Below are 22,169 nucleotides of genomic sequence, written 5' to 3'. Positions count from 1 at the left end.
TATTTTTAAAAGACTTAAGTTGTAACTCTATAATATACATATTGCATATTATGTTACTTACGTGATACGTTAAATATGCATAATATGTCATAACATTTATTATACAGTAAGATGCATATACATTAATATTATCTATAAGTTAGGTCAAAGGCCAGATTAACAAATATTTACTGTATGCCTGGTTATGGTATTCATGGACACATAAGCTCCTTTTTCCTGGAGTAATACTATTTGCCAAAGTTTTCTCCCCTTAGGATTGTCACATGACCTCCCTTTTTCATTTTGTGTACTAGTTTACCAGTTCTTTGGTTATCAGTACAGTTTTGTCATCTTCCTGAATCATCAGTAACAATTAAGTATATTGACTTTTCTCTTCACTCAGAAAAAAAGAAGTGTGGCCCTACATCCAATTCAACAAGTAATTCTGTACCTTCTGTGTGGAAGGCAGTGTGCCAGGGACTCTTCTCAGGATAAGAAAAACGTGTTAAGTGATGTTGTTATGGTTTTGTCCCAACTGATGTTAAAGAATAATGGAAATCTTTGTTCAGTGTCTCCAGATATTATTTTCATATTTTATAGCATTCATACCTAAATTGTGTTGTTCTCAGCATAGTGCTAATGTTATTACTTAGTTGAGTCTATTACTCATTTTTTTTTTTTTGTCCATTACTCTTGAGAACATGATTCAAATGTATGTTCTTCTGGGTGTTTCTTAAATTATGGTACTGGGTTAGTCTGATGGATATGGAGCAATTTGTTAGAAGTACAATAGTCTGTTATTTTGTAAGGATCAGTCTTATGTCTTTTCCTAAAAGAGATTTTATCTTTCTTTTCTACCATGCAGAGGAATGTGTGTGTTTGATAGGAATGAGTGAGACATAGTTAATAAACATGTTTTAATGGCATGATGTAAGCATAACTTCTCCCTCTAGGAAAAATAAAAAGCCTTTTTATGCCTGAAAATATGTTCATATGTGGCCTTAGCCTGTGGCTTTCATCAACACATGCCATGGTTATCACCTGATGGAATCAAAGACCTGCGGGTTAAATATGTCTCCTCCCCCCACACTCCACTGGCCTTCCTCCTCCTTTTCCCCTGTGAAGCCTAACCTGCTATTCAGAGCTATAATAAACAGTACTTGGCAGGGTTCTTATTTCTAAAGCCTTTATATGATCTTGCCCTTAATGACTGAAGTTGAGATTGTGTTGCTCTTTTTTTTTTAACTGATTCATCTAATTTATTTAATTCTTTATTATAATTGTACGTTACTTAAGAAACAGATATTTACATGGGAGTTTAATTAGTGCAGTTGATACCGTACTACATGCAATCAGGTGCTAAAAATAACATGTTATGTGAAAGCCTTTCAAAGGTTTATTGACTATAATGATGATATTACCCTATGGTGTACTGTCAGTTATATTATAATGAGATTCTGATGGTTAAAATTTTTTAGTCATTTGGAAATGTTTTAGTAGCATATTGTTAAGTATGGAATTCCAGAGCCCCAGAATAGGCTAAACACAAAAATATGAATTTAAGAATATTTATCATTAGTGCAACAATTTTCAGTCAGGAGGCTTTGTACGTAAACAGTTAAAGAATATGAGCTGTGGAATTGGGCACACGAGGATTTGAGTCTGCCTCCATAACTTCATAGCTAAATAACCTCAAACAGGTTACTCAGCTACTCTAGTTTTGTTTTGGCTGGGGAGGGTTAGTTTTTGTTCTATAAAAGGGAAATATAACAATACCTACTTCTTAGGAATTGTAAAGATTCAGTGGGATGATGATGATGATAAAATAATAATAATGGCAGACACTTCTATAGTCTTTACTGTGTGCCAGACACTGATCTAAGCACATTTTTAAATTAGATCCTCACAACCACCTTATTCAGTGGATACTGTTATATCTGGGATTAGATTTTAGCAAGTATTACCAACAAGAACTACCACCAAGAAGTCACTGTGTCCTTAACCACCTTCTAATGACAATAGATGCATTGAAAATGTTACCATTTTCTATAGAAATTTCAATTCATATTGTGTTTTGTAAATTATATTTAAAGATTTTAAAAACTGTTTACTTTTTCTGTCTTCCTTTATCTTTGTTTTCTCGGAATCCTTCATTTTAATTAAAACTCAGAAACAAGAGGTGATAATCACCTGTTTGTTAAGAAGGTGCCACTCTTTAGGTAAACTGTATTTCACTATATTTTTTTTAGCCAAAGTTTTAAAAATATAAAGGCTTGGAGATAGATGAGCAGACAGTTAAGATAATGGACATTTTCACTGGCTACTGGAATTTATCAGGGCCTGATTATTATTTATGCTTTTCATACTGGGGCTCTGTTTTTTAAATTAGCCCTATAGAGCCACAAAAGGGGAGATCCAGAAACACAGGAAGCTTGACTTTTTTCTAAGTTACACTAATCAATATAAGCAATTTTCACTGCTTTTTCTCTCAACTAAGTAACTGTGAAGCAGAAGACAGTAAGAAGACTTGGAAAATAGTTATTGGTCTTTTCCCTATCAACCGACAAAATGTAGTGGGTTCTTTTATTTTTCAAGTTCTATGCCACTTATTCAAAATATGCTTTGGGAAAATTCCCAAGATAACTATAAAATATATTCAGTCTTTTTGGCTTGATGTATTTGGCTTAAAATCTTCCATACCACAATGGCAGCTCAAACTGGAGGTCAGAGTCCTAGAAAGTGATGGGTATTCTTGAAGAGTACTTTGGGTTACAGTGACCCAGGCAGAATAAAACAGGGTGAAAGAACTCTGGGTAAAAAGAACCTAGTACAGCTCAGGGTAGAAGGAACTTAGTGAAAACTACAAAGCATGCAAGCAAATACTGGAACCAAAATACATACATGTCTTGAAGACTAATTCTATAGGGTACTTTTTAAGCCTCAAGTACTCTAAATGTAAATGTAGGGTTCGACAACCTATAGCTAACAAAATTGGTAATGATAAAACTGAACTGCAGTATTACATCATTAGAAGGCAAGAATAGCACCAATATAAAACTGTGGCCAACTCAAGATACTGAAGAATCACTAAACCTCTTCACAAAATAGTCAGAATTTCAACTATCCATACATACCCAACCATGGTGAGCGCTATGGAACAACCTTTGAGAATCATTCCTTTTATCCACACTTAAAACGGCACAATTTACTCTGCTCATTGTATGTGACTGGAATACAAGAATTCCCCATGTTTCCATATCTGTCTGCTTTTAACACGTTTTCCATTTGACTCAGGACTTCCATTTCTTCTAGTATACCTAACAAATGTATTTAAAGAATGGCCAAAGATATGTTTACAAGAAAGTTTGTTGCTAATGCTTAAAAAACACTTGGAAACATAAATTTTATCAATATAGGTTATTGGTTAAATTCTATCTCTACAATGAAATGATGTGTAACCAGTGAGAGGAAAAGGAGAAATCTTCACATATACTGAAATAGAAAAATTTCTAAAATATGTTATTAAGTGTCAAAAAACTAGGTGGCAAACAGTATAATGTGATCCCATATGTGTGTATTTAAAGATGTATAATATGTTTATATAGAGAAATGATATTAAATATGACATGTGAATACATTGAGGTCCGCATTATAATTAAATAGGATAAGGTATATAAAATGATTAGTATCATGCCTACCTTGTGCATAGACAAATTAAAATTTGCTGTTATTGTTATTTTAAAGAGGGAGTCAAGGAAGGGAAATTTGATCGGAGGACTTTTACTAATTTTACACGTTTTATATTTTTTTGTACTAAACCTGTATTACCTTTATAGTAACATTAAAAAATAGTTTGCTCTTGGGAAAAGATTTGGAAAAAATGTATTTACATTAAAGTAGTCATGATACAACAAAACTTGATATTTTTCTTCTGGTACAAGATATTGAAGGATTTCTAATGTGGGCAAAAGCGTAGGTCCTGTACTTTTTTGAACAGAGAGGTCTTCCTGAGGTCTATAAAAGCAGTTTTGGAGATTTTTGCTGATTCATTCTCACTGTGACATATACATCCATATTTCTGATTATATTTCTTTCTTCCTTTTCACAGGCATGTAGTATATATTTATACAGGAAGGGGTATATACATATATCATTTAAACATTTAGGTTATTATCTTCTTTCAAGAATGGTTGGAAATTTTAAGGGAGAAATGGAAAGAATAACTGAAAGTAGTTATTGCTTAGTTATCTCAATGAAGCAAAGATTCCTTTTTTCTCCCTTTCAACCTTTGCTTAGCAAATAGGAATCACCTTGCAAATAATTGAAAAGAGATATCCCAGTGAATAATTTATCCCAGTAGAGTGATTATTACAAGGACTACAAAGAAAAAATATTGACTATACTGTATTATTTATTTTAGAGAATTTTATTTGCAGCTGTAATTCATGGTTCTGCAAACAGTGGTCATTCAAATACTTATTTATCTTCATAATGCTAGTGTTAAGTTTTATTGAAATTCATTAAAAATATGGAAAGGATGCCCATTTGAAAACTGCTGGAAGTCAGTTATTTTTTTCCAAAATTATAGACTTACATACAAACATTACTTAAGTCACGCCTTCCTTACGTAGAAGTTTGGCTAAGTTGATTTGATAGATACCTTTTTTTTTTTTTTTAGGAAGATAGACATTTTATTTAACATCCTTTTTAAAAAGAAAAACAGAAGGGGCACCTGGGTGGCTCAGTTGGCCAAGTTTCTGCCTTTGGCTCAGGTCATGATCTCGGGGTCCTGGGGTTGAGCCCCACATCAGGATCCCTAGATTTGATAGATTCTTTCTAAATTCAATGCAGGATTAATATGAAATGTATGGACTGAATTGGTGTCTTGAAAATAATCTTTCTTATGGTTAACTTGATGAGGTTTTGTTGTCTAATTAGGAGAGATGAATTCTTTTCTTAATTGTGGAATGCTTTAAAGATTTGTGGCCCTAATTGTGCATAAACAGCACCATATAGAATAAAGCCATTACGACTGGAGAGGATATCTAATGTAGTGTTTAAGAGCACAGATTATAGAAACAGACGCTAGGGTTCAAATCCTGGACCTCCCACTTCTTAACTATATGATCTTGGACAAGTTACTTATCTTCCTATATCTTGGTTTCCATTTCTGCTTTCAGGGTTATGGGTAGTGGATGGTAGATAGATACTCTATTTCATAAGGTTGCTATAAGGTAATGAGTTACTATTTATAGAGTACTCCTAGTAAGTCCTTTTTAAAATTTCTTTTTACTGAGGTATAAAAACTGATTTTTGCACTAGTTGTTTTTGATTATTTGTTTCTTGTTTGTATTACAGTTACAAATTATAATACTGTGGTAGAAACAAATTCAGATTCAGATGATGAAGACAAACTCCATATTGTGGAAGAAGAAAGTATTACAGATGCAGCAGATTGTGAAGGTGGTGTGCCCGAAGATGACCTGCCAACAGACCAGACAGTATTACCGGGGAGCAGTGAAAGAGAAGGCAGTGCTAAGAGCTGCTGGGAGGATGACGGTAAGTTTAATTTTTTCATAATATTCTAATCTCTTGATTCTTTAAAAAATATATATATATTAACTGAAAAGATAAATTTGGTAAAAAGTTTGAAATGATCTGCGAATTTGTCTATTAATCAATTAAAGGTGGTAGTCCACTTAACCAAAAAGTAGATTGTGAAACAGAATAATAGTTACACTGATTATTTGTACAATGCATATAATACATTGCATTTTAGTCATTTTTTAACCAGAATCAAGGTTTCCATATGCTATTGATACAATTGAACCTACCTGTAATTTCATATCGTAACTTCAAATGAAGACTCTACTTAGAAACCTAGATTATATTTTAATACAGTAAAATTATAACACAACTCAACAAAAATCCCCAAACAGATCAATCTCAGGAGTACTTTTAATGTTTGAAAGCTTCTTCCTCCTCCTCGGCGCTCTTCATCCATTCCCCTTCCCTCCCTTCTCCCATATATATCAGAATGCTATAAATCTTCACTCAAGTAAAATTTTTACTTTTATTGATATCAAGCATGATTGAGTGGAAGGATTAGTGAAAGGCTTTCTAGGAGAGAGTCTCTCTACTTATTTACCTAAATGATTAAAATTCTTCCTCATCTGTCAAATGAATAAATTGAACTATAGCCTTTTCTTCTAGATCAAAAATTTCTCCTCTCTTCTTTTCCTAATAAAACTAAATTATTTAGCCTGTCTTGGTGGGATTTAAACAACAGTGGTATAAAAACAGAAGAATGTGAAGAAAGCAGGTATTATGAATTAGAGAGATTGGGGATTAGGAGTTGGGGCATCAGCAAAGGCAAAGAGGAGCATGTGCAAGTGATTGCATTCAAAGTCAGTCAAATGCAAAGCCTCCCCAACAAGAGGTCAGATTTGGGGAGGTCATCTAAATAAGATATCAAAACTCAGTTTAGGCAGTCGGGGAAATTAGTCAGGTTTGCAGGTCAGAGAATCTAGATACAAAAATGTGGAAGCTTAGATAAAATGTGGAAGCTTAAATAAAATGTGGATCTGATGACAGGCCCCCTATAGCAGTAGTTGAGATTTCTACAATAGGACAAATTTATAGCTAACAAAGAACTTTCAAAATCATTTATCTGCCTCCCTCATTTTATAGCCTTGTTCATTGGTTCATTAAGCAAATTCTGCAGGAATGAATTTGCAAACTTGAATAAGACTGTCTCTATATGAAAAGTGCTTATAGTTTAGTGAGTGAAAAGGATAAATAATAATTCATTACAGTTTGACGTAGGTGTAAATTTAGAGTTTTGTGGAGACATTGAGCAGAGAGAAGAAGAGAAGTCCTAAAAGAATTTCTGAGTGAAACAGAATTAGTCTTGAGTTATAAAGGACCAGTGGATGTTGATTAGGTAAAGGAGAAGTAAAAGAAGGTGTTTCCAACAGAAGAAGCAATATACATGAAGCCATAGAGGTTTGAACAAGCGGCATTTACAGAAAATACAAAAAATACAGAAAATCAGAGAAGTAAACAAGGAAAAGATTATGTAGGACACTGTGTACTAAGTCAAGGAATTTGAACTTTTACCTTAAAAGCTATGAGAACATCATTGATACATACTTTGGAAATAAGTCTGGTAGCAATATGGAAAATGTATTTGGAGGGAGAGAGTGTAGACAGATAGTGCCTTCAGTAAAGAGGCTATAAAAATCAAAAATATCAAAATAGCAAATAGCAAAATATCAAAAATATAAGATTTTTTTTGTTATTACATGGAAGGAAACAGAAGTAAGGACTGACAATTCACAGGTTTCTAGAAAGTAGAACCCAGAGAAATTAAATTGTTTGTTTATTGTCATAGCTCATTAACATCAGAGCTGTTAACTTATTAAACTATAATACTCATATAATACTATATATATATATATATATAATACTATAAAGCTCAAAACTTTTGGAAGCAAGGGTTGTCATATATATTTCCTGTCTGGGGCCAGCATTGATCCATTGGTGTAATTGATCCAAAGTGTTAATATGGAAACAAGAAGGTAATGATTTTTCTGGAAAAAGGGGAGATAAGAGAAAGAGGGAAACAGAGGGAAAAAGAAAGATGAAAAACCAACATATTTTTAAAAATATGTTGGGATAAGTTATTTGAACTGTCTTAGCTATATGATCTAAGTCTTTTATGTCTTAGCTATATGATCTATGCTATCTGAAAATAATTAATTATGCTAGATTTAAAAATAAATCCTCTGAAAGCTTTAAAAGAGCTAACTAAATAGTAGACATTAATGGATCAAAATCTAAGTGAGGACAGGAACCCATAAGGGTAAGCAGAGCACAGTATAGAAGACTCTGGCCTTAAGGACATTTGCCTACCCAGGGTAATGTAAGACATGGTTTTTCAGGCCTGAGAAGAAACAAAGCCTGGGACCACCTAAGAGCTTAATAGCAGATCCTCCCCTGGTATGAATTACATCTTAACAATATGATGGACTACTGTGAACTAAAAGCAAACCCTCTACCATCTCCACCATCCTCAGGAGTTAGCAAACAAAATTGCCTTGGCCAGGGATTGGGGAAATAGAATACTGTCTCTGCCAAGGAGTAACCACTATCTGTCTTGCACTGATTTATATTTTAAATTCACATTACTATATGGCCTGATAAGTCTCAAGCCATAACAGAGTTTTTTTAATTGCCAATATTTAATTTAATTTTATTTTAAGCAACTTCATTTTTTTATTTAAATTCAATTAACCAACATAAAGTACATCTTTAGTTTCAGATGTAAAATTCAGTTAATTATCAGTTGTATATAGCACTCAGTGCTCATTATATCACATGCCCTCCTTAATGCCCATCACCCAGTTACCCCATCCCCATACCTCCCTCCCCTTCAGCAACCCTCAGTTTGTTTCCTATAGTTAAGAATGTCTCATGGTTTGTTTACATCTCTGATTTCTTTCCAATCCATTTTCCCTCCCTTCCCTTTTGATTCTCTGCACTGTTTCTTATATTCCACATAAGTGAGTTTAAAGTTGAATTGCTGCTAATACTCATAGGCACCAAGAAGAAGCAAATCCAAATCTTTTGGAGGAATATACCTTTATCCTAGCACTACAGAAATCTCCCAAATAAATTAGCAAGAAGAGAGCAACATGAGTGACAATTACCAGAAACAAAAGGAAACAGAAACTTACCCATAAAGACTTTAATTAGTAAAGTTATTGGATACAGATTATAAAATGACTGTCATTTTTTAAGAAAAATGAGCAAATTTGAAACTACGTGCTCTGAGAGAATAAAATATAAACCAACAGATTTTAAGAAGAACCAAGTGGAACTTCTAAAAATGAAAAATTATAATAATAGAAATTCAGATTCAAAGGATGGATTTTAATACCAAAGTAAACAGAATTAAAGAATTGGAAAATGGGGGGAATTATACTAAATACAACTCAGAAAGACAGATTAAAAATTCCAGAAACAAGATAAGAAACATAAGGATAAAATGACAAGGTCCAATATATGTCTTGATTCAAGGAGAAGAAAGAATAGGGAAGCAATAATATTTGAAGAGATAATGGCTGACATTTTTTTCAGAACTGACAAAGCACACCAGACCACAGACACAAGAAAACTGAGAAACCTCAAGAAGTATAAATAAATCTACCCCCCTGACATTATGGTGAAATTGCAGAACAACCAAAACAAAAAGAAAACTCTTAAAAGTAAATTCAGAAAAGTGAGATTGTGTTTGAGAGAGTGATAGTTAGACTGCTGAATTTTCAGTAACCACAATGGAATCCAGACAGTAAAAAGATGCCGGCAAATATAGACTTCTGTACTTAGCAAAAATATCTCCTAAAGAAAGGGGAAATAAAGTAACGATTTCAGGCAAGTTTGAAAAATAGAAAATTTGTTATTGGTAGACCCTTATTACAAAAGCAAATTTTAAGGAATGTATTTTACGCATGAGGAAAGAGATCCTTGATGGAAGATCTGAGATGTAAGAACAGAGAAAATTACAAATGGAAAAAATAGATACAATAGGTACATAATATTTCCTATGAAAATACTTTAAAAAGTGGATGTGAATAAATTTCAGATAATATCAACTTTTAAAGCTTAAAGGCATTATTATAGATAATAGGATCACTTTAAAATAATGAAGGATTAAATTCCCTAATAAAATATTATTTTAAGTATGTTTGTACCTAATAACAAGGCTTAAATATAGAGAAAGAAAAATAGGCAATCTACAAGGAGAGAAATACAAATCTAGTCACTGTGGAAGATTTAACACACCATGGTTAGTCATTGATGGAGTAATCACACAAAAGCAATGAGGATATAGAAGATCTGAAAGTATGCCTAAAGTGTATAATCTATACACAGTAATCACAAAATATTTTTCAACTACATGGAATATTTATAAAAAGAAGTTTTTAGAGGGAAATTTAGAACCTTAAGTACATATTTTAGTGAAGGTTCTGCTAAAAGTCAATGGGCTAACCATCTATTTTAAGAACTTAAAGAACAGCAAAATGAAATTTTCAATAGTAAAAACAAAAAAAACAATGTAAAATTGAAAATAAAGCTACAATAAAAAAGGTCAACATAGGCAAAATTCTATTCTTTGAAAACTATTAACAAACTTTTGACAGGATTGACCAAGAATCAAAGAGGATGGGACATATGGGTGGCTCAGTTGGTTAAGCTTCTGCCCTCAGTTCAGGTGGTGATCGCAGGTTCCTGGGATCAAGTTATGCATCAGACTCCTTGCTCAGCAGGGAGCCTGCTTCTCCCTCTGCCTGCTGCTCTCCCTGCTTGTGCATTCTCTCTCTCTCTCTCTCTCTCTCTCTTTCTCTCTATCTCTGACAAATAAATAAAATCTTAAAAAGAATGAAAAGGGTCATAACTAAGATACTACAGACATTGACAAGGTAAAAGGAAGTATTGTGAGCAACTGCGTTCTAATAAATTTGAAAATATGGACAAGATACTAGAAATTCTTAACCAAACTGGCTGGGGAATAATTGGAAAACATGAATAGTCTAAAACCTCTAAATTGAGATGGTAGTCAAAAATATTCCCATAGGGGCACCCGGGTGGCTCAGTGGGTTAAAGCCTCTGCCTTCGGCTCAGGTCATGATCCCAGGGTCTGGGATCGAGCTCCACATTGTGCTCTCTGCTCCGCAGGGAGCCTGCTTCTTCCTCTCTGCCTGCCTCTCTGCCTACTTGTGATCTCTGTCTGTCAAATAAATAAATAAAATCTTATTAAAAAAATATTCCCATAAAGAGGTAGTGAAGATATGGAACAACTGAAACTCTTGCACATTGCTCATTTTAAGTGCTGTATCACTCTGGAGAACAGTTTGGCAGTTTATCATAAAATTAAATATAAACTAAACTATATGACCCCATAGTCCCACTCCTGGGTATTTTTTCTAGGGAAATCAAACTTAGGTTTACCCAAAAACTTGTACACTAACACTTAAAGAAGCTTTGTCCATAATTGCCAAAAACTGGGAATAACCCATTGTCCTTCAACAGGTGAAAGGATAAGGAAACTATCGTACATCCATATAATGGTCTTCTACTTAGCAGTAAAAATGAACAAACTATTTAAATAACAAGTTGGATGAATCTCAGAGTCATTATGCTGAGTGAAAGAAGCCAGTCTCAAACGATTACATATTATCTGACTCCATATATATGACATCTTCAAAAAGACAAAGTATATGTGGGGTAACAAATCAGTGGTTGCCAGGGGCTGGAGCTGGGGACAGAGTGACCGTAAAGGGATAGCATTAGGGAGTTTTGGGGCGTGATGGAACTCTTCTATGTCCTGATTTTGGTGGTGCTTACGTGAACCTATACATACATACACCAAAAGAAAAAACAATAAAATTTTCTGTATGATAACTTATGTATCTATATTTGTGTGTGTATACATATATGCTATATACATATATATATGCTATATATATATATATAGCATATATGTGTATATTATAAAATTTATGTTTTTTCTGTCCTACAAAGAAAACTGTAGCACAGATGGCATCACTGGTAAGGTTTTCTAAGCATTCAAAAGGGACTAATAATTCCAGTTTTAGACAACTCTTCCAAAGCCTAGTGTAAGAGGGAAGATTCCTCAGCTCTTTAAATGAGGCTACCATAAACTCAGTACCAAAACAAAATAAGTATAAGAGAGGAAAATTATAGACTCACTCAGTTGTATAAAGACACAGTAATTCCAAGCAAAGTATTAGTTATACAAAATATATATATGTACATATGGGGGAAGCAAGGTCAGAATAATACTTAAACCAATTGAAAAATAACACTTTACTGGACTAAATGAGAACTATCAAATGTTCATCTCAACAGACAGAAAAACATTAAGTAAAATTTAGTACATATGGATAGTATCATAAAAGCCAGAAACCTAGGAAAAGAGGGTACTTGCTTGTTCTAATAAAGTATATTTCTTTAAAATCTATCACATTTTATTTAATGACAAAATGTTGAAAATGTTTTTTTGCAATCAAGAACAAGGTAATGATTTCTTCTATCACCACTTTTCATCAGTCTCATTAAAATGGCTACCCAGTGCAATAAAACAAGAAAATAAATCAATAAATATAGGGATTAGAAAGGGGAAAAAAGAAAAACTCTCATTATTTATAGATGATATAGCTGTATATAAAAAGGAATCATACTAAATTATTAGAACTAATAAGGGAATTTGGCAAGTTTTTGAATACAAATAATAACTGACTTCAGAGTCATCTTTATACAACAATAAGAGCTGTAAAAGAGAACAGATATGTAAAACCACATGAAAAAATTATATACTCTTATTAGAGGTATTAGGAAATTTCTCAATAAGTGGGGATATAAATTTTATTCATACATTAGAAGACTCAATTTTTTTTAACCTAACCTTCAGACTTTATTTGGATTTCACTCGTTTTCCATTAACATCCTTCTTTGTTAAGGTCCTCTCCAGCCTACTGTATAGTATTTAGTTATTTCTCCTCAGTTTCAGGAGACAGCCTTTTGTTGTTTCTCATGTTCTTGACAGTTTTAAGGAATACTGATGAGGTGTTTGGGATTTAGGTTTGTCTTATTTTTTTCACAATTATATGAGAGTGTAGGATTTTGGAAAGAATAACACAGTGCTAAAGTATCCTTCTTCTCATCAACTTAGTATCAGTGGGTCTCAAGCCATCACTTTGATTTTTTTCCTTTTAATTTCATGAACTTTATTTTATAAGCAGCCATATGCAAAATAGTAAAATTGGACCACTGTCTTACATCGCACACAAAAATTAACTCAAAGTAGATTGAAGACTTGATCTAAGGCTAGAAATCATAAAGCTGCTAGAAGAAAACGTAGGTGGCAAGCTCTCTGACATTATTCTCATTGATATGTATTTGGGTCTGATTCTAGAAACAATGACAACAAAAGCAAAATAAAAATAAAAATTAAAAAAACAAATGGGATTAAATTACATGAAACTAAACCAAAAAGTTTCTGCACCATGAAGGAAATCATTGACAAAATAAAAAGGCAACCTGCTTGAATGGGAGAAGATATTTGCAAATCATATATTCATATATTCCAAAGTCTGTAAAGCACTCAAACAACTCAATAGCAACAATAAAAAAGCAGTCCAGTTAAAAATTCACAGAGGATCTCAAGAGTCATTTTTCCAAAGATGGGCCAACATGCCCATGAAAAGATGCTCAACAGTACTAATCATCATGGAAATACAAATCAAAACCACAATATCACCTTATACACCTGTCTAAATGGCTGTTATCAAAAAAATAAATAAAAAGTGTTAGAATGTGTCTTCTTCAATTTCTTTCATGAGTGTTCTGTAGTTCCTTGAGTACAGATCCTTTACTTCTTTGGTTAGGTTTATTCCCAGGTATCTTATGATTCTTGGTGCTATTGTAAATGTAATTAATTCTCTAATTTCCCTTTCTATATTTTCATTGTTAGCATATAAGAAAGCAACTGATTTCTGTACATTGATTTTGTATCCTACCACATTACTGAATTGCTATATGAGTTCTAGTAGTTTGGGGGTGGAGCTTTTGGATCTTCCATATAAAGTATCATGTCATCTGTAAAGAGAGAGAGTTTGACTTCTTTTTTGCCAATTTGAATACCTTTTATTCCATGCTCATTGATTGGAAGAATAACATTGTTAAAATGTCTGTACTGCCTAGAGCAATCTATACTTCCAATGCCATCCCGAACAAAATTCCACGGGCATTTTTCAAAGAGCTGGAACAAACAATTCTAAAATTTGTATGGAACCGGAAGAGACCCCAAATTGCTAAGGAAATGTTGAAAAAGAAAAACAAAACTGGGGACATCACGTTGCCTAATTTCAGGCTTTACTACAAAGCTGTGATCACCAAGACAGCATGGTACTGGCACAAAAACAGACACACAGACCAGTGAAACAGAGTAGAGAGCCCAGATATGGATCTCAATGTTACGGTCAACTAATCTTCCACAAAGCCAGAAAAAATATACAGTGGAAAAAAGTCTCTTGAATAAATGGTGCTGGGAAAATTGGACAACTATGTATAGAAGAATTAAACTCGACCTTTCTCTTACACCATACACAAAGATAAACTTGAAATGGATAAAAGACCTGAACATGAGGCAGGAATCTATCAAAATCCTAGAGGAGAACATAGGCAGTAACCTCTTTGACATTGGCCACAGCAACTTCTTTCAAGACATGTCTCCAAAGGGAAAGGAAACAAAAGTGAAAATGAACTTTTGGGATTCCATCAAGATCAAATTTCTGCACAGCAAAGGAAACAATCAACAAAACAAAGAGGCAACCCACAGAATGGGAGAAGATATTCGCAAATGACACTACAGACAAATGGCTGATACCCAAGATCTATAAAGAACTCCTCAAACTCAACACACACAAAACAGATAATCACATCAAAAAATGGGCAGAAGACATGAACAGACACTTCTCCAAAAAAGATATACAAATGGCTAACAGACACATGAGAAAATGTTCATCGTCATTAGCCATCAGGGAGATTCAAATCAAAACCACATTGACATACCACCTTACACCAGTCAGAATGGCCAAATCAACAAGACAGTAAACAACAAGTGTTGGAGAGGATGTGGAGAAAGGGGAACCCTCTTACACTGTTGGTGGGAATGTAAGTTCGTACAGCCGCTTTGGAAAACCATATGGAGATTCCTTAAGAAATTAATAATAGAGCTACGCTACAACCCAGAAATCACACTACTGGGTATTTACCCCAAAGATACAGATGTAGTGAAAAAAAGGGCCATTTGTACCTCAATGTTCATAGCAGCAATGGCCACAGTCGCCAACTATGGGAAAAGCCAGATACCCTTCAACAGACAAATGGATGAGGAAGATATGATCCATATATACAATGTAGTATTATGCCTCCATCAGAAAGGATGAATACCCAACTTTTGTATTAACATGAATGTGACTGGAGAAGATTATGCTAAGTGAAAAAAGTCAAGCAGAGAGAGTCAATTATCATATGGTTTCACTTACTTGTGGAGCATAAGGAATAACACAGAGGACATTGGGAGTTGGAGAGAAGACAAACCATGAGAGACTGTGGACTCTGAGAAACAAGCTGAGGGTTTTGGAGGGAAGGGTGGTGGGGGTTGGGGTAGCCTGGTGGTGGGTATTAAGGAGGGCACATATTGCATGGAGCACTGGGTGTGGTGCATTAACAATGAATTTTGGAACACTGAAAAAAATTAAATTAACAAGCGTTAGAATGTGAAGAAAAGGGGCCCTTGTGCATTATTGGTGAGAATATAAGTTGGTATAGACACTATAGAAAACAGCATGGAGGTTCCTCAGAAACTTAAAAATAGAACTTTCATATAATCCAGCAATTCAATTTCTGGATATTTATCTGAGAAAAAGGAAGACTAATTTGAAAAGATATATGCACCAATATGTTCACTGCAGCATTATTTATAAGAGCAAAGATATTAAGATAATGTAAATGTCCATTGATGGATGAATGGATAAGGATAATGTGTGTGAGATATCTATATATAATAGAATACTACTCAGCCATAAAACCTGATGAAATCTTGCCATTTGTGACAATATAGATGGACCTCCAGAGATTATGCTGAGTGAAATAAGTCAGACCAAGAAAGACAAACACCGTATGATTTCACTTATATCTGGAATCTAAAAACAAATGAAAAATGAAAATTCTAGATATAAGAAAAGTTTGGTGGTTGCCAGAGGGGAGGGTGGTGGAGGGTCAAAATTAGTGAAAGAGGTGAAGACATAGAGACTTCCAGTTATAATGTAAATAAGTCATAGGGATGTAATGTACAACATGGGGACTATAGTTAATAATGTATTGCAATTTTGAAAGTTCCTAAGAAAGTAAATCTAAAAAGTTGTTATCAAAAGAAAAAAGTTGTAAATTTGTCTGGTGACACATGGTAAATAAACTTAATGTGGTGATCATTTCTCAATGTATACAAATGTCAAATCATTATGTTGTGCACCTAAACTTAAAACAACGTTGTGTCATTATACTTCAAAAAAAAAGATGGAGAAAGATAGTCTCTTTGTTGAAATAGAAAATATGTAGAAGCACCAAATAGATAATTAAGAACTGAAAAAGATAATAAATAAAATTTTAGAACTCAGTATACAGACAGTAGCAGCATGGAAGGACAGTTGAAACAATCAATGAAATTGGATATAGAACAATAGAATTTAACTTACCCAGTTTGAACAAAAGAAAGGAAATAGGCTAGAAAAACAGAGCAGGGGCTGAGCAACCTGTTTAGATCTAATGTTTATGTCATCAGAATTCCAGGAGAAAAGAATAAGGAGGGGCTGGGAAAATATTCAAAGAATTAATAGCTAGAATTTTCCAAAATTAGGCAAATGATGTAAACCTGTACCACAAACAGGATAAATCCAAAGAAATCCATGCCAAGACACATCGGAATCAAACTCCCAAAAACTAAAGACAAAGAAAAAAATCTTAAAAACAAACAAAGAAAAGGGATATCTTTATCTATATGGGAAAAATTATTTGAATGAAAGTAATTTCTCATAAGAAACTCTGGAGGCCAGGCAGAAATGGGACACTGCAAATGCTGAAAGAAAAGAACTGTCAACTCTGATTTCTGTATCCAGAGAAAATAAAAACTGGAGAAGAGATTAGGACATTTTCACATGAGGGAACACTAAGAATTTGTCCCCAGCAAATCTACCCTAGACAAATAGTTAAGAGAATCTCTCTAAACAAAAAGGAAATGGTAAAAGAAGGAATCTTGGAATATCAGGAAGGAAGAAAGAACCCCGCAAAGAGTAAAAATGTGGATATATACGACATAATTTCCTTCCAGATTTTTCTTAATTGTATAGGATGATGAAGCAAAAAATATTATAAGTATGGGTAAATAAAATTAATGAAACATGCAGTGAACATTAATACTTACTATGATTTGTATAATAATTACAATTTGTTTTGTATACAACCTACCTAAAGAGTTATATATAATGAACTTTTGTGGTGAAGTTGATATCCAAGTCATAGGATATTTAGAAGTACACATTAATTCCTACTTTAACATAACTATTTTCATTTGAGTCATTATTATTCAACATGCATTATTTTAAAGAGAATACTCTCAGACACTAAAAACTACTTAAAATTCCTATAAAGAAAAAAATCTTCCAGTTGAAGATACATTTCTTTTATAAATAAACTACATTTTTAAACCCATCTAAGCACTAATTTTTAAAGTTTTACCTCAACTAATTAAAAAAAAATGAAAGGTTTATGTGTGTCATACCATGTTCAAAACAGTCTTGCCTAACCAAATGGAGCAAATCAGTAAACACAAAACTGTGTTCCTTTCATAAACAATTTTATCCAAAGTAAGAAATTAATGTCAGCCACCCAAAGTCACAAATCAAGATGATTCTCACATTCCATCAGTTAAAAAGTATCCTTTCTGTCTGAGACGTTAAAATATCCTTGAGAAAATGCACACAACAGATCTATAACACTGCCCAGTGATACAATGCAACAAGACTTCTTGCTAGAATACTGATTGAAAATCCTCAGTAAATTAATTTAAATTCACAAATATCAAGGTTAGTAACTCTTAATAGTTCATTTAGTTGGTTACATTAAGTGATGCATTTAAATGAAAGTTTATGTAGTGGGGCTTCAGATCCGAACAGAGTACTTCTACCCTTGAATTGTTTTATGGCTCCTCAAGATGATCACTGTGGCTGAATTTGAAAAGTTGGTCTATCAAATTGTGGGTGGTTGACCAAACCAACCTGCCCCTGAAGCGGGAAAAGAAAACTTGAGTTACCAAGAAAGGAACTTACTCTAAAGGGCAGTCAGCCAGCTTGATAGAGCTCCACTGTTTTCACAGATACTTTCAGATTCTTTTCTTCCGTAAGCCATCTGCACTGCTCTTCTTAAGTTTTCTTAAGCATCCCATTCATAAACTACTACCCAATGTGAAAAGCAAACAGAAACAATGAGAAAAGCGCAGGGTGATCATATCACTACTAAAACTTCAAGACAGCAATATGTAAGATTTCCTGCTATTGAAAAAAAGAGATTAGCAGTGTTTTTGCTTACAAACTAGAGTAGCTGCAACTTAGGTTTTTAGAAGACAAATTGCTCAGTGAAGTGTTTCCTTTCTAGTTACTCAAGGGTGACCAAGAAATAGTGAAGCAAAGTCCCTTTACTGTCAGTTAATGGAAGCCACACCATTTATGTCAGTGAATTACTTTAAAACTTTTAAGAAAAGGGAGAAACAATAGAGAAGAAAGTGGTCACTGACATTTAGCCATGCTAGAGACCAGCATGTGGAACTGATATTCACAGATCTGTAGCATAGTGTAAATCAACAATCCAAAGTATATTTGAAAACGTAATGTGCCGTTGAAATCCTAACTGTGTAACAAATACCTTTAAAAAGCCTTTCTTAGCTATGAATGAAATCTCAAGTTAGATTGAGTTCTTAGAAGGAATATATAGAAGAAGCAATATTTTTACTATAGATGTTAAGTAAACTGGGACATGTACACTTTCAAAAATAAATAAAACTAGGTTAATTAAGTCCTGTTGTGTGTAGGGAAGATAGTGTAACTTGGCAGTGCTCCAACATATCTATATCTATTAACTAATCTGATAATATCAAAGTGTTTAGTATGTTTGTTATTCCTTGTTCTTTTAATTGATGAGCTGAGAAAATGATCCCAATAATGACTTAAACATTTTTCAGACTTGAAGTTTTTAAAACTCTATAGAAATTTGCACATTTACAAAAATGCCAAGGAAATGAAAACTTCTTTACAATAAAAGTAGCGAAAGGCTTATTTAGGCACAGGTTATAACAAAATACTATAAGTAATCTTATGCAAAGAATACATCAATCACTATATAACTCAGCATTGAATCATTTTATAATTATCTCTCAAGAGTCAGTTTAACCTACTCTTTGGAACCTTTTTCAACCATAGCTAGTGTGTAATGTAGAAAAAGCTCAGCACGTGGTTTCTTCATTATACCACTATGTCTCTTGAGTTCCACTTCTGCTTCTATAAAATGAAAAGACAGGCCCACATGACCACAGAGATATTTTTTCGCTGTACTTATGAGAGAATCCAATTTCATTTGTACTAAATATATACCTCTAATATTTAATTACCTCTAAATATCTAAGTCCTAAGAGATGACACTAATGAAGGAATTTTGGGTTTTCCCACTATGCTGAACCTCAGTTGTAGACTCTGTTCTCTTCAAAATCCTGGTCAAACAAACTTGCTACCTCGATCACAATATGTACAGTTCTTTTGTCATTAGCTTTATAGTATATATGCAAAATATTGTTTTCCAAAGTTATTTAGGTTATTTCTTGTCTTTCCCATCCCCTTCAATATGTTTTATAACTCATTTATAATATAGTTAGGGTCATCTGTCATCGCTTGTATTTCATTGTCCATTGCTGAGTGACTTAAACTATTTTTGTGTGAATGGGAAACATTTTCGTGGTTATAAATTGAGCTACACAAAAAGGTATGCTCAGAAATGTGTCATCCTCCCATCCTACCCCATCACCATTTTCCCTCTAGTAAATAAATTCGTTTCTTAAAAGCTATGGTTTATTCTGAAACTACTTTATGTATATACTGGAATTGAACAAATAAGCAGATATATTTAAGATAATGAGACCAAAATTTCTCACTATCAGAGAGAGAAGTTACAAACAAGGAAAAGTGAGAAGGCTATAATAAATCTATGGCTTTCTGTTGGAATCAGAAATGTCAATATGAACTCATGGTTCTTAATATATATATAAATATATGTAGAAAAATATAGATGGGCTTTATGCAGGTATTAGTATACATACATATATTTCCTAGCTCTATTTGCTGAAAATGCAAATGAAACAATGATACCTAGTATCAGTGAACATGCCTGGTGCCCAGACCTGGGATTCAAATACCATTCTCCAATAAAAGGTACCCAAGGTCGTTTGCATAAATGCATAATGCATAAATGACTGATTCTAGAACCAAGGTAGGGAAAATATAAGCTAATCCCAGAACAACAAGTAAGAAAATGTTTTAAAAAAAAGATCATCCTGTGAAAGGGGACCAAGAGCCAACCTGAGAGAGCTCCCATTGGCCAAGTCTGGGACAATTTTAGCAGCAAAATAAATAATGATAGTGCTGGATTATAATCAATAGAATAAAATAAATATCCATACATCCATACTTTTTATATAATATTTTAATAAATGGGGGAGAAGAAACAGTTCATTCTTATAGTAGGATTTCAGTTATAAATTGAGAAGTAATTAAGGAAGTGGAAAATCACTGTTAGGCAGACACTATGGTAATAATTGATGCAGGCAAGAACCATCAGTGGGGCGCCTGTATGGCTCAGTTGGGTAAGTGTCCAACTCTTGGTTTTTGCTTCGATCATGATCTCATGGGTCATGAAATCAAGCTCAACAGAGAGTCTGCTTGAAGATTCTCTCCCTCTACCCTCCCCCCACTCAGGCATACTCACTCTCTCTCTCTCTCTTCCTCCAATAAATACATAAATTGTTTTTTAAAAAAAATCAATGAATGCTAAAATAAGTGGGTAAAAGTATATGAAGAAAAAGGATATTTGCATAATATCAAAGTATTTTCTCACCAAGTAGTTATTAATCTTAAAGAAATATAAATATATATTATATATACAAATATATATAAATATAAAAACAAAGAAAAATAAACCTGACAGACACCTTCTTAACCAGGTGATCAAGGTTAATGTCCCAGTAATAAGATACAGTGACATTATACACCACTGGTGAGATACATTAACAAAGGCATATCACTTCAGTGGTATTCTTGCTGACAGTGTATTTCCTCAGCTAATCATTAGAAAACATTAGGGAAATCAAATTGAGGGGCACACTACAAAACCAGTGATCAGTACTCTTCAGTAGTGTTAAGGTCATTAAAAATTTTTTTTAAAAAAAAGCAAAGACTAAAGCAACTTCTCAGAGACATGATTGGATTGTGAAATTCTGGAAGAGGCTATAGAGACCTGACAACTAAATGCACTCTGGGTCAATAATTGATTTCTGAACCAGAAAAGGAAAGAGACTTGGTGGGAAAGCTGGCATAAGTCAAATAAGGTCTGTGTGTTAGTTAATAGTGTTATATTAACATTAATATGATGGTTTCCATAATAGTACTGTGATTATGTAAGATGTTCTCATTAAAGAAAGCTTGTTGGAGGGTTTACTGGAAGTCTGTGCTAGTTGTACAACTTTTCTGTAAGTCTAAAACTATTTTTAAATTAAAAAGCTTTTAAAAATTCTGATCAGAAAAAATGCAAAACCCCCTTCCTTCCTTCTTTTTTCTCAAGATTGCTTTGGCTAAATAGGACCTTTTAAGATTGTTTTTTCCTATTTCTGTAAAAAAAAAAAAAATCCCATTGGAATGTTGGTAGGAATATCATTGAATCTAGAGTGGCGCTGGGTAGTACGGACATTTTAACAATATTAATCCTTCCAATTCATGAATATAGAATCTCTTTCCATTTATTTGTATCATATTCAGTTTCTTATCAGTGTCTTACAGTTTTCAGTGCATACATCTTTCACCTCCTTGGTTAAATTTACTCCTAAGCATTTTTTTTTTTTTGATGCTCTTATATGTGAGATAGTTTTCTTTCGCTGTCAGATAGTTCATTGTTGGTATACAGAATAGCAGCTGATTTTTTATGTCAATTTTTTTACACTGCATAGGTCTTTGATTTCTCACATCACTGTTTTGTGGTTTCAAAAACAGATTATATGCATCTTTTGTTAGATTTATACTTATGTATTTCTTTTTTAAAGGGAGAAACTATTGTGTTTTGTTTTTAATTTAGTTTCCATTTGTTCATTTCTATTAATATAGCAAGCAATATGATAATTAGTGATAATCCCTAATCCCCATTATTCCTGATGTTAGTAGTTTGTGGCTTCCCTCTGTTTGTCAGTCTTACTAATGGTTTGATAATTTTATTGATCTTTTCAAAGAACT

General features: G+C 33.3%; 1 protein-coding gene across 4 annotated transcripts in view; it reads left to right on the top strand.

Annotated features, from left to right (window-relative positions):
• ZEB1 (zinc finger E-box binding homeobox 1) overlaps positions 1-22,169 on the top strand; it is a 179,703-nt gene that overhangs the window by 118,121 nt on the left and 39,413 nt on the right. For all 4 annotated transcript variants that reach the window (XM_080810375.1, XM_080810373.1, XM_080810374.1 and 1 more), the window contains exon 2: positions 5,338-5,538. In XM_080810375.1, the coding sequence (XP_080666501.1) occupies positions 5,338-5,538 (201 nt within the window). The remainder of the gene's footprint in view (positions 1-5,337; positions 5,539-22,169) is intronic.

The sequence above is a fragment of the Martes martes genome, assembly GCF_963455335.1.
Source record: "Martes martes genome assembly, chromosome: 8".
Taxonomy (NCBI): Eukaryota; Metazoa; Chordata; class Mammalia; order Carnivora; family Mustelidae; genus Martes; species Martes martes.
The sequence above is the reverse complement of the archived record's forward strand: the minus strand, read 5'-3'. Positions and strand labels throughout refer to the sequence as shown.